At 40.5% G+C, this 13,506-nt stretch overlaps 1 protein-coding gene across 1 annotated transcript in view; it reads left to right on the top strand.

Moving 5' to 3' along the window:
• Window positions 1-8,868: 8,868 nt before the first annotated feature.
• Window positions 8,869-13,506, top strand: part of LOC110014466 (NACHT, LRR and PYD domains-containing protein 3-like) — a 63,306-nt gene continuing 58,668 nt past the window's right edge. Inside the window, exons 1-2 of the mRNA XM_078939543.1 lie at window positions 8,869-8,997; window positions 9,080-9,184. Coding sequence (XP_078795669.1) covers window positions 8,909-8,997; window positions 9,080-9,184 — 194 coding nt within the window. The 5' untranslated portion in view covers window positions 8,869-8,908. The remainder of the gene's footprint in view (window positions 8,998-9,079; window positions 9,185-13,506) is intronic.

A 13,506-nucleotide genomic window follows, 5' to 3' on the forward strand; every position in this document is an offset into this window, starting at 1 on the left:
TAAAGGGGATCCATTAATTCTAAGGCCCCCCTGAGGTTCTCCATCAGGCCGTTTCACAGACGAGGACTGTAATGGTGTAACAAGGCCTCACCGTGTCTTTTGGTCCTAACCTTAGGAACAACTACAGACATCAGAGGACCTCAGGTTCTTATCTTAAAAGCAGATCAGTTAAATAAGAAGGTCCAGGACAATAAAAACATTTATTCACTCGTCATGGGGCTGCTGGAACCTATCCACATACAGGGAAAGGCAGGGGACACCCTGGACAAGTTGCCAGTCTATCACTGGGCCACAATCGAAAAAAACATTAATTAGGAGAACTTTAAAAATCAATCCTAAAACTCACAGCGATTTTAAAACTAGTGTAATGTGTTCCCGCCCCCTGGTTCTTGTCAGAACTTGTGCCGCAGAGTTGTATAATAGTTGTGGGTTTGAAGGAGACTTATGGGGTAAACCACAGAGCGGGGCATTACAATTATCTAAACCACTGAAAATAAAAGCAAGCATCAGCACCTCTGTGCTGACAGAGAGGAATGGGCAGACTCTGGCAGTCTTTTTAAGATGATAAAATTCTAAAACATTTTTAATGTGTGAAATAAAATTCAGATCAGATTCAAAAAGTAGGTTTCTCACACATGGAGAAAGTTTGAAGTTCCCGGGTTTGTGTAAATTCATCTGTCTCTCTGGACTTTTGAAAATCTAAACTGATAGTCCTGTTGGTCCAGAAGTCTACCGCCCTCTTCGTCACAAAGAGAGCTCCTTCTCACCACGACCCATTTAATGAATGCATCATGGTAAACACACAAAGTTTACAAATGTGTTGAGGTGGGCGTGATTTTCAAAAAACTAAATCCAACCAATGATCTGAGGCCTCATTTATAAAGGTTGCGTACGCACAAAAGAAGGCGTACGCCACTCTCTACACAGTAGTTGATATTTATAAAAAGCAAACTTGACGGGAAAATGTGCGGTCCTTCAAGCTCTGACCCAGGCGTACGCACAAAAACGGGTGAAATGAGAAACGGCGACACCGTCGGCAGATGGAAGAAACACGTGAAAGTGAAAATGACAATCCTGCCTCTCATAAATAATACAGTTAACAGAACGAAATAATGTACAAAACTGATATTCTCGTCAATGTGTCCGTCTGGCGGAGCAGATATAGTCAAAGTCAGCTTTATTGTCAAATATGCTGCATCCGTAAGACATACAGCACAGATGAAATGAATAAAAAGTACATTTTTCTTTACTCCTTCAAGCCTGCAGACTGTAAAGGTTTCCAGTGTTTGATAATGTGCCTTAAAAAGATTTTCTTTTGTTTATTTCTTTGCCGTTTGTCACTTAAAATCATCTCGTTGGTCTTTTGTAAAAATCTGGGGTCATAATAACAAACTGTCTCCATGGTTACGGTTGGAGTATGTAGCACTGCTGACTCATTGTAGCTGAACGATGTTAGAAATTATGTAAATTTATGATCTTTTCTATTTAGATTTCATTTTTGTTTATCACACAAGATCATCAGTATCTTAATGAGTTTGGCTCACAAAGCTAGTTGTGTAGTCTGAGTTTCTCCCAGAAGTCACACCCCCTAACTCCATCAACACTAAATAAAGGTCCTAACAGATAGTCTTTATGGACCCATCATGTAAGTGTCAGGAGAAAAGATGGACACTCCCAAATAAAATTATCTACTAACAAGAGATGACCCAAAAAAAAGTAGAACAGTTGAAATGAACTGATATCTAAAACTGAATAGAGATTTAGATACTGACTGACAGACGTTCCACACAATAAGAGTCTGATGGATTTGATTCAACTGCTCTGCAGAATAAGCTTAGTTACAAACACGATTACAAAGCCACTGACCAGGAAAAAAGATTATGAAGAACAGTTTCACAGTTTCTTTAACACACAAGAACTGATATTGATCATGAATCTTTTGTAATTAACTCTGACGTTAATAATCCTGCAACATGAACAGTTCGCTGCTTTCATTTAACCGTGTCTTCTTCTGAAGGAACTGGAACGGACATCAAATTCAAGGATCTGAACACAGAACCTCTGAAGAAGCCATTCATGAATTTGGTGAGGACCTTTAAACCAGCGAGAGTTTTGTTCTGGTTCGGCTGTGACAGAGCTACCTGAAGCCTCCTCAGGTTCTCCTGATGGAACCGTCTCCACCTCTGAGCCGTCTTAACAACTGATACCTCCAGACTGCAGAGTCCTACAAGACGGAATATTTGATGTTCTGGAACAACCTAAGGAAGCAATAATGGAGAGTTTTGCTTTGAACTAAAGTTATTTAGTATTTATAATTTATAACTCTTTTCTCCTCAAAATTGCCACAAGCCGCACACTCCCAATTTAATGAGGATCAACCACTCTTTGCATACACAAGTCACACATGTATACAAGTCACATGTTGTGACTTTCCTATCAGCACATCACTGAGCCCATAATAGCCTCATAGAGGGAGGAGTACATAGTCCATGAGCTTATTTAATTAAACATGCCCAAAACACCCCAAACAGCCAAAACAGCATGGACCTCACTTCAGCTCACAGGTCTCTCAGTTAAGGTGTCAAACTTCACACACTCAGATTCCCCACTTCCCATTAGTCTTAGGGATTTAAGGCAGGGCTAACCCCCGGTTCGCCACACTGTGTTGCAGATTGAGGATGTATATGTGCTGAAACCGCGTGCGTGTTTAAGAAGGAGCATGGAGCTGCAGTGGAACGTGAGAGCAGCTCTCCCCTCCTTCCGCCTGTATCACGGCAGCAATGTGGAAATAACAGGGCTGGATGAAAAACCATATCAGTGAAAAAGAGAGCAGCAGTGACTTATAAGCGCACGCCCGGCACGCGCCTTTGCGCGCGTCGGCGCAGCGCGTGTGCCAGAAGTTTCCTTCCACAACAGTGAAGGAGACTTCTGGCACGCAGCAGAACGGGTTATCCAAACCCGTTGGTGATGGTGGATTTTTTTCACACTGATTTTATCGATTGTTTTTAAACTGGAAGCTGCGTCAAATTGTAGTGGCGGTCACGTGCACGTTGGGTCTAATGGCACCAAAGGATTCTGGGATGCGGCTGAGCATGGGTGTTTCTTTTATTGCATCATCACTTAAGTGTCTAACAACTGAAGTCAGGTCCATGCTGTTTGGCTGCTTGAGTGTGTCAAAGCAATCGCACTAGTTGCTGGACATACAATTCTGCCGGCAGCCTCCCATCTGAGGCAGCCAGAGCACTCCTGGTGACTGTTAAATAAATGCATAATTTAGCTGCATTGTTGAATAAGCTGCAAGATCAAAACTTGGTGACAACAGTTGCTGCTTATAGTCCGGAAAAGACGGCAGGCAGGATGACACCCCTGGGTTACAGCGTTAAGGAAGGTATTCACATGCAAACAATGTTAATTATTTTTTCACTTTTTTTCATCTTTCACTGTTCAGTCTACAAGAAAGTGTGTAGTTACATATTGTCTGAAGTACCTAAATAAAGAAAAATGGTGCCCCTGCCCTTCTATAATCATGTACACGCCCTGCTCTCTGCTGTATGTGAAGCAAACAAGTTAGAGGAGGATCCATGAACAAATTTGGGCTTTGCCTTAGTTTGAAAACGTTTTTTCAGTGTAGAACAGCTGCTTGCTTTGAGAAAAGGACGACACACCACATCCATGTGCCAACCTTCCTAGAATCCCACCATGAAGCAGCATGCAGCAGGTATTGATCAGAAGCTGACTGGAGCATCTTTCCTCCATTTAACACGACCCGTTTTTTACTGGTCACAAAAAGTTTGTTTTTTCTAACTGAATTTCTTTCAGTTGAAAACTCATCAGATGACTTTCTCTAAAGAGGGGAGGAGAACCTGCTCCACCCCCCCAAACAGCTCCAGACACAGAACCGGTACTTTCATGGAGTAGAGCTTCTACTGGACCATCTGCTGCTTTCTGCAGCTCACTCTTGTATCAAGATAAATGATTCACTTCATTTCAAATGGAAGAGTTTTCATGATGTGGGAGTGAAGAGCTCACTGAATGTTCATGAAGGTTTTGTCCACATTGAGACCTGCCATGCATGGAAAACAAATTTATCTCCAAAGTCAGCTGTGTTCTCTACTTGATGAAAATGAAGCAAAAGATCCATGTTACACTGTTTGATTTGGAATGTCTCCAAAACAACAGAAGTCTGTCCTGACAGCATATCTGTGCAGGTATGGAAGAGTTTAGAGGAGGTGGCTGTAGAGTTCCTGACTGTCTGACATTGAGAGGATGTCTGAGGAATGGAGAAGTGTTGTGGTTTCATTATATAGAACAAGGGAGATGTGCAGAATAACTAGAATAAAACTGATGAGTCACATGATGAAGATATGGGAAAAAGAACTGGAAGGTCGATTGAGGTCAGAGAGAACATTTGTGAAAAACAGTTTGGTTTCATTTGGTTTGAGGATGGAGTTGTGGTTTGTATTATGATGTTTGAAGTGACAGATTATGTTTGCAGATGACATTAAAATCTATATTGATAGCAGTGAGCATTTGGAATAACATCTTGAGAGGTGGAGGTTTGGTATGGAAAGGAGAGGAATGAAGATCAGCTGCAGGAAGACAGAGAATCTGTGTGTAAATGAGAGCAACTTCAGAGGAACAGTGAGGTAACATGGAGCAGAAGTGAGGCTGGTGAAGGACTTTTAGTTCTTAAGGCCAACAATCCAGAACAACAGAATGTAGGAAACGTAGAAAGGCGGCCGTGTTGTTGATTTAGAGACTCTGATGCAGAGACAGGAAGCAGAACTGGAGGCAGCAGAGATGAAGATGTTGAGGTTCTCTGTGGGAGAGACTAGGATGGATCAGGAATGAATCCATCAGAGGGACAGATCATGGTAGATGTTGTGGAGATAAATGCAGAGAAGCAGATAGAGATGTTTGGACACTTTGAGAGGAGGAACAGTGATGATGTTGGTTTAACGAAGCTGAGGATGGAACTAACCAGAAGACCAAAGAGGAGCTTCATGCGTTCCACCAATGAGAAAGCTACAGAAAACCTGGACCAGTGTTTGGTTTGGCTACAACAGTGTTGATGAATTCATGAACTGTGAACGAAATCCTGAAAGAACCACAGATCACAAAATCATTTGAAGTTGCTGAGATATTATTTGACTTAAAAGTTGTTTTATAATTCTGAATATTTTACATAAAATCTCAAATAAAACATTTCAGTAAATGGAAACGTCTTTCAGAAATCATCTGTTTGATGAGAACTTTTAAACTATTCGATCATTTAGACACATTCCTCCCAGAGGAAGAATCCAGGATGTATTTGGTAGAGATGCCTCAGCTGGCTCCGCCCACTGAGGAGAAGAAGCTCCTACTGGATGACTGAGCTCCTCAGCTCATCCAACGGAGCATCCAACCACTCTGTGTAGGAACCTCCTTCCAGCCTGAATCCAGGATCTCCTTTCAGTCGTGACTCAGAGGTGATCGTCCATGAAGATGGGAGCAAAGATGCAAAACGTAGAATAAATCCCTGAAGCTTTGATCAGAGTTTTCTAGAATAGTAAAATAGATTAAAGGTGAACCTGTTTCTGTTATAAACCTAAAACCAAACAGCTTTATTTCCATAAAAATGTCTTTAGTCGCTTCTGCAGACCTGAAGACGACAGCAGAGATGAAGATCCTCTGAAGTCATAAAATGTCTCAAATGTTTTCTGCAGGACAGGAAGACAAATGATTTATACTTTTGTATAAAATCCAAAGACAAAGAAAAAATGTACCTTAAAGTCTGGACTTTTCATTCATTCACTGACATTTCTTAAGAATCTTTTAACTCTACATTGAATGTTCTGTACTTCATGAATGTTTGTTTTTTAAGTTTTGTCGTCAAAATCTGAACTTAAAAACGATTTTTCTTAAAGTTTCTGCATTTACAGAAATGTTCAAATAAAGTGTAATATACGACGTGAACAGAGTCAGTTTTCTGTTGACCGTCTGTTTATTTAGCTGTCTCTTACCGCACCACAACAGTACAACACAAATCTCACAGCGACACCTGTAGACACAAAGTGTATAACAACTCCAATACACTACATAAAGGTTTGTAGAATTTAACAGATTATTTCATCAGTGGTAACATTTTAAAAGGAATGAAACCCAACACTTCAGTTCATTTTTTCTTTAGCCATTTTCAAATCAAAACAATAACATTTACACATTGCTCCACTAGAGGGCGCACTGCTCTAAATTACAAACACTATCATGAATTTATGCTGTCACATTTTTAAGATTTTAAGTAATTTTTTTTATCCAAGTCATTTATGTGCTACAAAATAATATTGAAAACTGTAAAAATTCTTTGAAAATCCCAAATCAGATAAATTCAGATTATATCTGTCACTGAAAAATACAGATTTATTAGAAAAATGATTTTGATTCACATTAAACTGAAGGCAATGATAACTATTTCTCTTTACAATAAAGATCAACCAGAGTATTAAAAATTGGAACTGTTGATTCAGACAAACGTCCTTTTAATTTGAGATCAACAATTTCTGTGATGATGAAGAACATCTGACTAAAGGAAACAGAAAAGGAACATGTGATAAAATCCTATAGAATTCTATGTGTTCATGAGCCTTTTGATTTTATGCTTAATTCACAACTACTGGTCCAAAGCCCATTGAAACAACTGTTGTTTTGATTTTGGGCTGTATAAATAAAGTTGAATTGAAAATTGAATTGGATCCTGTTTGAGGAAAGGCTGAGCAGAAATCTTGCAGCTTTGACTAAAGCAGAGGAAGAAACAGAAAGAGAAAAACCTCCAAATCAGTTGATGTTTTACAGAAAACAATCAAATCATAAATCCAGTCAATGATTACACATCAACCAATCATCTGTTGACCACAAAACTGATAAACCAACTTTATGATCTACTCCAGGATCAGACCATGTCCTTCTGTCCAAAGTCCACAGGAATCTGTTTTCTGGCTGCATTCAGAACTGGTTTGAAACTGGAGCCGGTTGGACCTTAGGAACACAAAGCGTTTCCAAAAACCTAGAGGAAGAAGTCAAAGAAAGAACAGCTGCATTTGTGTCAGAGGGGTGAGTTGATGGAACATCTGGGATGGAAAGAATGTGGATGTTTGCATTTCAAAGGCTTTCAGAAGAAGTTCTTGAATGTTAAGATCAGCTGGGAGCCTCTTTGTTGGAATCTAAAGGATCCTGGCTAAGATCAGATCAGATTGATCCAACATTAGTTTGGAGTTCTGAATCATGAAGAGATGAAATGATTTGAAGGAGTTGAAAGGAGGATCAATCATCTGAGCTTCAGCTTTTTCATCCCATTTCATCTGGTTGTGATTTTTCTTTTTTTGGTTCTGTCTTTATCCTTCAACCAAACAAATAAACAAAGTGAAGATCTTCACCTCTGGAGGGGGAGATCATGAGATCATCTGCAAACAGATGGAGGCTTTTGGGGATCTGCAAACACTGACCTCTGCAGGGTGGAATAGGAAGTGCAGCTTGATGTCTGACTGGAGGAAATGTTTAATCTTCATCAGATGAAATGAGAGGCTCTCATGTGAGGAAGAACATCTGAACAGCTTTGATCATTTCCTGCTGCTTTTGCTCTGATGTTGCTTCAATTCTGCTTCAATAAGTTTATATTTCAACTCCTTTCATGGATTTTCTTCAGAGCAGCTCTACTGCAGGATTGGCCAACCCTGGTCCTCAAGAGCAACAACCCTGTCTGTTTCCCAGTTCTCCCTGGAATGTTTGATGCTGACTACCTAGATTGGGTTTCTTCAGTCAATCAGGATATAGAATTCCTAGAGTCAGCTAACCAGCAGCAAGTTGATCAGGGAGAACTGGAACCAGAGATGCACGATGCCCCGAGGACCCCTCTCTACCAGATGCGCTCAACCTTTTCTACTCACCCTTTGAGGACGCTAACATCCCCCCCAGCACCAGACTCACCACCCCACCTGGCGAAGAGCCTTTTAGTGTGATACCCTTTAAGGAGGACCCTCTAGAGCAGGGCTCTACGGGACTACCCTGTCAGACTACAGGCAGGAGGTGGAACATCTGGAGGATTGGTGCAGAGAAAACAACCTCTGCATCAACATGAAGAAGACCAAAGAGATGATGGTGGACTTCTGGAAGGACAGACACCCCCCTCCTCCCCTTCACATCAGAGGGGCCGTGGGCGTGCACATCTCCAATGATCTCACCTGAAGAACCAACAATTCCTGCCTGGTCAAGAAGGCACATCATCACCTCTATTTCCTAAGGAGGCTCAGGCGTGCTGGAATGGGGATCTCAGTCCTGACCTCCTTCTACAGGTGTGTAATGAGAGAGTCCTGACCTCCTGCATCATTGTGTGGCACTGCAGCTGCTATATGGCAGAGAGGAAAGCTCTACAACGAGTGTCTAAAGCTGCACAGAGGACTGTGGGCTACAGCCTGCAGACCACCACTGACATCTATGAGACCAGATGCAAGAAACAAGCCTTGGAAAGATCCACTCACCCCCTCTGTTCTCCCTGCTCCCCTCAGGAAAGAAAGACCAGGACCACCAGACTGAGGAACAGTTTCTCACAGAAGCAGTTAGACTGCTGAACTCTGGGAGATCATGGTGGCCCTTGAAAAGCAGTGCTATGTGATTCTCTTCTGAGCTAAATTTCTGTGCAATAATCATAGGACTGTGCAATACTACATATATAATATTGATAAGTCTCTTACTTCCTGTCCTCATCACACTGAAAATGGCTGGCTGAGAATGCAGCTCCATGTCTCCACCTGGTGGAGGGAGAGCAGAAGTGCAGCAGCTGATGGCAGCTTCCTCTGATGATGATGAGGGTTTCCTCTGCAGGTGAAGGAGGAAGGTGTGTGTGAGCTGATGTGGATCCAGTGAATCCAGCAACATGGATCAGTGGGAAGAACCACAGGAGGGAGCCCCTCCCTCTAAAAGAAGTAGAGATGGTAACCATGATAACCAGAGCAAAGTTCAGAGGTGAGATGAACATCTCCAACTGTCCATGATCTTCTCCATGTCAGAGCTCAGGACTCACACCAGCAACCTTCCTTCTCCACAGGAACCAACCTGAACCTGGATCTGGATCCAGCTGTGTGTCCTACAGGAGTGACAAGTCAAAGGGTTTACCTCCTCTTTTCAAGGACATCAGGCCAGGAGTGGAACAGTAAGTGTTTGTCAGAGTTTTTGGAGGCTGGATTCTAGTTCAGATGATCAACAGTTTTCAGATGAAGGACTTGAGGTCTGGTTCAGTTCTGGATCTCTCTGATCAGACTCACTTGGAGCATCATGTGTGTGATGAGATCTTTTCAGTTGAGTATTCTGAGAGTCTCTGAGAGACATCAGAGATGTTGGAGAAGAAAACATGTTGACTGCTGACTCTGACTGACAGCAGCTCCAGTCTGATTCCAACCAAATCAGGAGAAAAGTTCCAGTTTTCTCTGGATTTGGGAGATTTTCACGTTGAAAATGTCTGAGTTTGGTTTCATAGTGTGGCTGATTTCTCCAAGTCTGACAATTCCACTTGTTTCTCCTCCAGTCAGTCAGGATGGTCTTTTTCTAGAGAAGATTCAGAGGAACATAATCTCCTCAGTCCAGAAATGCTTAAAGAGTATTTTCTGTTTTTTTCTAAAAACTGACATCCTCTCTGTAGAAAAACATCATCCAGAAATGTAGCTGCTGTGCTCCAACAGCTAAACCATGTAGATCTACATGAATTAGATCAGGTGTTAATATGCTTCAGACTAAATCTAACATTTCTGGAATCTAGATTTAGTTTTCTTTGGAAAAACTTCATTCTTATTATTAACTAAACAAAATTATAAAATGAGGACTTGTCGGAGTTCATTTTCCAGCATCCTCCACTTCTGAACCATGGATTCATTCATCTTGAATTCTCTGCAGCTGTTTGATTCCTCCACGTAGCTGATAGCTTGTAGTTTAAACAGTTTTAAACTGTGCGTTGAAAACTTTATGTTCAAACTTGTCTCCTTTTATTCCGTATTTCTTGTATTTATAAGAACTTCCACACGTTGCTTACTTGACAACTTGTTGTCAGAGTGCAATCAGAACCATTACTCTAGCTATCAGTTTGAGATTTTAAAATGGATTATAATATATTGAAATGTAACCACAATATTCTCACACATTCAAAGCCTTTATTCAATTTTGTCATGTATTTGTCTCTTTGCATTTTCAGGGTTGCCAAAACGATGTTCTTCATTATGCACATCGGGGAGGGGGAGGGGGGGGGAGGGGTGTGTGTGTGTGTCTTCTTTCACGTCCTCACTTCCCTCCTTACCGTTCTCATTTTCTCTCCTACTTCCTCTTGACTGAAGTCACTCAAAATAACTAGATGCACTGCACCACAGGGGGCTCTGTACATTTTGGAGAAAATTTACGACTTTTAAATGCGCCTTATGGTCGTATAAAAATCAATAAGATTTCTGAAGGTTAATTCAACCTTTAATCCTTTCACGCCTGACATTATTTCTAATTATATAAAATATTCCTCAGTGATTTTTCCATTCAAGGTGATGCTAAATGAACTGGAGTCCGGGATTTCTGGGTAATTCGTGAATTAGTGACATACGGAGTGAAAGGGTTAAATTATGAAGGTTTTATTGTAACTATTGATGACCTGCTAGTTACAGTGTCTTGTTAAAGAATTCACACCCTTGTATGTTTTTCTCCCTTTTGTTGCTTTCATAAATCACTCATGGTCAATAAAATTTGTCTTTCCTCAAAAAAATTTACTAGAAAAAAACCTTCAATTTTGGTGTGAAAACAGAATTCTACAAAGTAATGTCAATGAAAGAATAAATTAAATGAAATATAATTGTTTGCATAATTATTCACCTCCTTCAAGTCAGCATTTAGTAGATGCACCTTTGGCTGCAATCACAGCACTGAGTCTGTGTCGACAAGTCTCAGTCATTCTTTTATATCTGCAGGAATTTTGCTCCATTCGTCTTTAGAAAACTTCTCAAGTTCTGTCAGGTTGCTAGGATACAGACATGAACAGCCCTTTTAGAGTCCAGCCACAGATTCTCTTTGGGATTTAGGTCTGGGCTTTGACTCATTCACTCCAGTCGCCGGGAGACCAAAACCAACAGTATAAAGTTATCTTGGGGGACGGATAGAGTTATGTTGGGGGCTGGATGTGGCCCACGGGCCTTGACTTGATTTGAAAATATAGGAGTCTTGATTAAGTGAATCAGTGAAAAAGGAACAACTTTCTAATAGTATTTAAAGTTGAACTTCAGATCATATTGAAGTTGATCCGGCCCTGTCATGAAGAGTAAAAATTATAAGGATGTTTTTTTTAAAAAATAAGCACGTTTCTAGTCCATTCCTGTGGTGAGTTATGATTTTTTTAAAGAAATAACCAAAATGTGCAATTCCGCCTCTAGAAAAATTGACAAAAAAACATTTTTTTAAAAAGTGAAATGCATTTAATTTGAGATCTATTGGCCTCTGTGATTGAACGTGTAGTAATTAGTGATTAGGCTACTATGTTGGTTGAGGCATTTTTTCCAAATGAGTAAAAGAAAAAAAAGATGTTTATGCTTTCATGTTACTGGTTTCTTGGGATCAGACGGGTTGAATGTGGCCCCCGAACCAAAATGAGTTTGACACCCCTGTATTAAGAGTTTTGTGGAAGAAGCTAATGAGGAATTGTGGATCCTCCTCTATCTAGTTTTCTTGGGGATGTCAGCAGGTGTGTGTATGTGAGTGTGTGTGTGTCTGAATTCATTTGAAGTGAGAGTTAGATATTAATTATTATTTATTTCACACTGAATATTTAGAAATCTTTTTTTTCCAAACCTTAACTGCAAGACGTTTTTTCTAACTAGACCTCATTAAATGTTAGTTGAAGATCCCCCCCCCCCCCCCCCCCCCCCAGAGAGAGAATCAGCCCCCACCGCTGCAATGTCATCTGTACATTTAATAACACTGTTGTTCTGGTGTGTGGGTTTGCAGTTGTGGGTGTAGATCAGGGGTCTCAAACTCAGTTTACCATGGAGCCACAGCAGGCAGATGATGTGTCAGATAGTGATTGGTCTGGAAAAAGTTCGATAATACCATAGAAGAAGATTTTATGAAGTCTGTTTTAAACAAACATAGAACGAGATTATCTTCTAAACGCACTTTTATTATTGTTATGATTATTATTAAGTGAATGTTTGCCTATAGCTTTTTTTTAATATGTGCGCCCAGTGCTTTGTTATTGGCAGAACAGACCCGGAATAAGGGTTAGGATTAGGTTAATACATGCTAACAACATTTAGCCGTGGATGAACTTATACTGGAATAACATCATTAGGCATTATTTTGTCTGGAACTAACTGTTCACACTAGTTCAGATGACAGTTTTCACGGTTTCTCAGGACTGTTCATTCAAAAGCCGCCTCTGCTAGTGCACACACTTCTTTGCTTGGGGATACAAATCTCCCGGGAGACCCGGTTCTCCGGAGTCCAACAGCTAGCTCACGGAGAGCAGCTGAATGGCCCCTTCTCCAGACTGCACACTATAACAAAGCACCTTCCCCGGCTGCAAACACGAAGCTACGAGACTCCAGCTGCTCTGATCAGAGACACGGTTCACTTGTGGAGCAGCAGGTTCATTCTAACAGCAACAGAGCTTTTTACAAAGTGGGTTGTTGCAAAATCTCTCTATAAACACTACAAAGATGATGTCAGACACAACTTATGAGGGAAAAGACCTTTGGCCAAATGACCCCATAGTTTGAGACCCCTGGTGTAGATGAAAGGATTTAGGCAACAGCCTTGTGGGGAGCCAGTAGCTGTGTTTACATGTCTTTACTCCGCTCAAAGATTGGATTTGAATTGAACTGTGTGCATGTATGAAGTAATATGTGTGACACTACATTGAGGAGAAAAGTCACAGTTTTGAGATTAACATTTTTTTCTAAATTGCGATCAAAATGCTCAGTTTGAAAAACAAAACTTTGTCTTTTTCTTCAGCCAGAGAAACTAAATTGAGGGTAAAAGAGCCTATTTAGCTTCTGAGCCTTGGTAGCAGACATGTTTGATAAATATGGCGACTTGATTGGATAGAATCTAGACCAATCAGCATCAACCCTCTTGTCTAGGATTGGCGGTTTGGTGGAACAAACATCACCCTAAACTCTGAACTAGAGAGAAAGCCAGATGTGAAACAACGCATTTGAAAGAAATTGGGTCGCAAACTCAAAAATGTATCTTGAAAGCAAAAAAAAAAAAAATACTTTGAAAGCAAATATTTAATATTTTCATTTGCAACTTAGAAAGTTTTGTTTTTAAGACTGAACATTTTGATAGCAATTTAGGACATTTTTATCTCTAAACTGTGACTTTTGTTCTCAATATGGAGGCTACAATATCACTGCATATGGAAAGACCCTAAAAACTTTATCAGATCATTAAAAACGTTTTTCTTTTCTGTCTTCTAAATACAAGAGTAACTTCAAAGTAACAAAGTAATGT

This window comes from Oryzias latipes, chromosome 2, assembly GCF_053564925.1.
Source record: "Oryzias latipes strain Hd-rR chromosome 2, Olatipes_Hd-rR_3.1".
NCBI classification, from domain to species: domain Eukaryota; kingdom Metazoa; phylum Chordata; class Actinopteri; order Beloniformes; family Adrianichthyidae; genus Oryzias; species Oryzias latipes.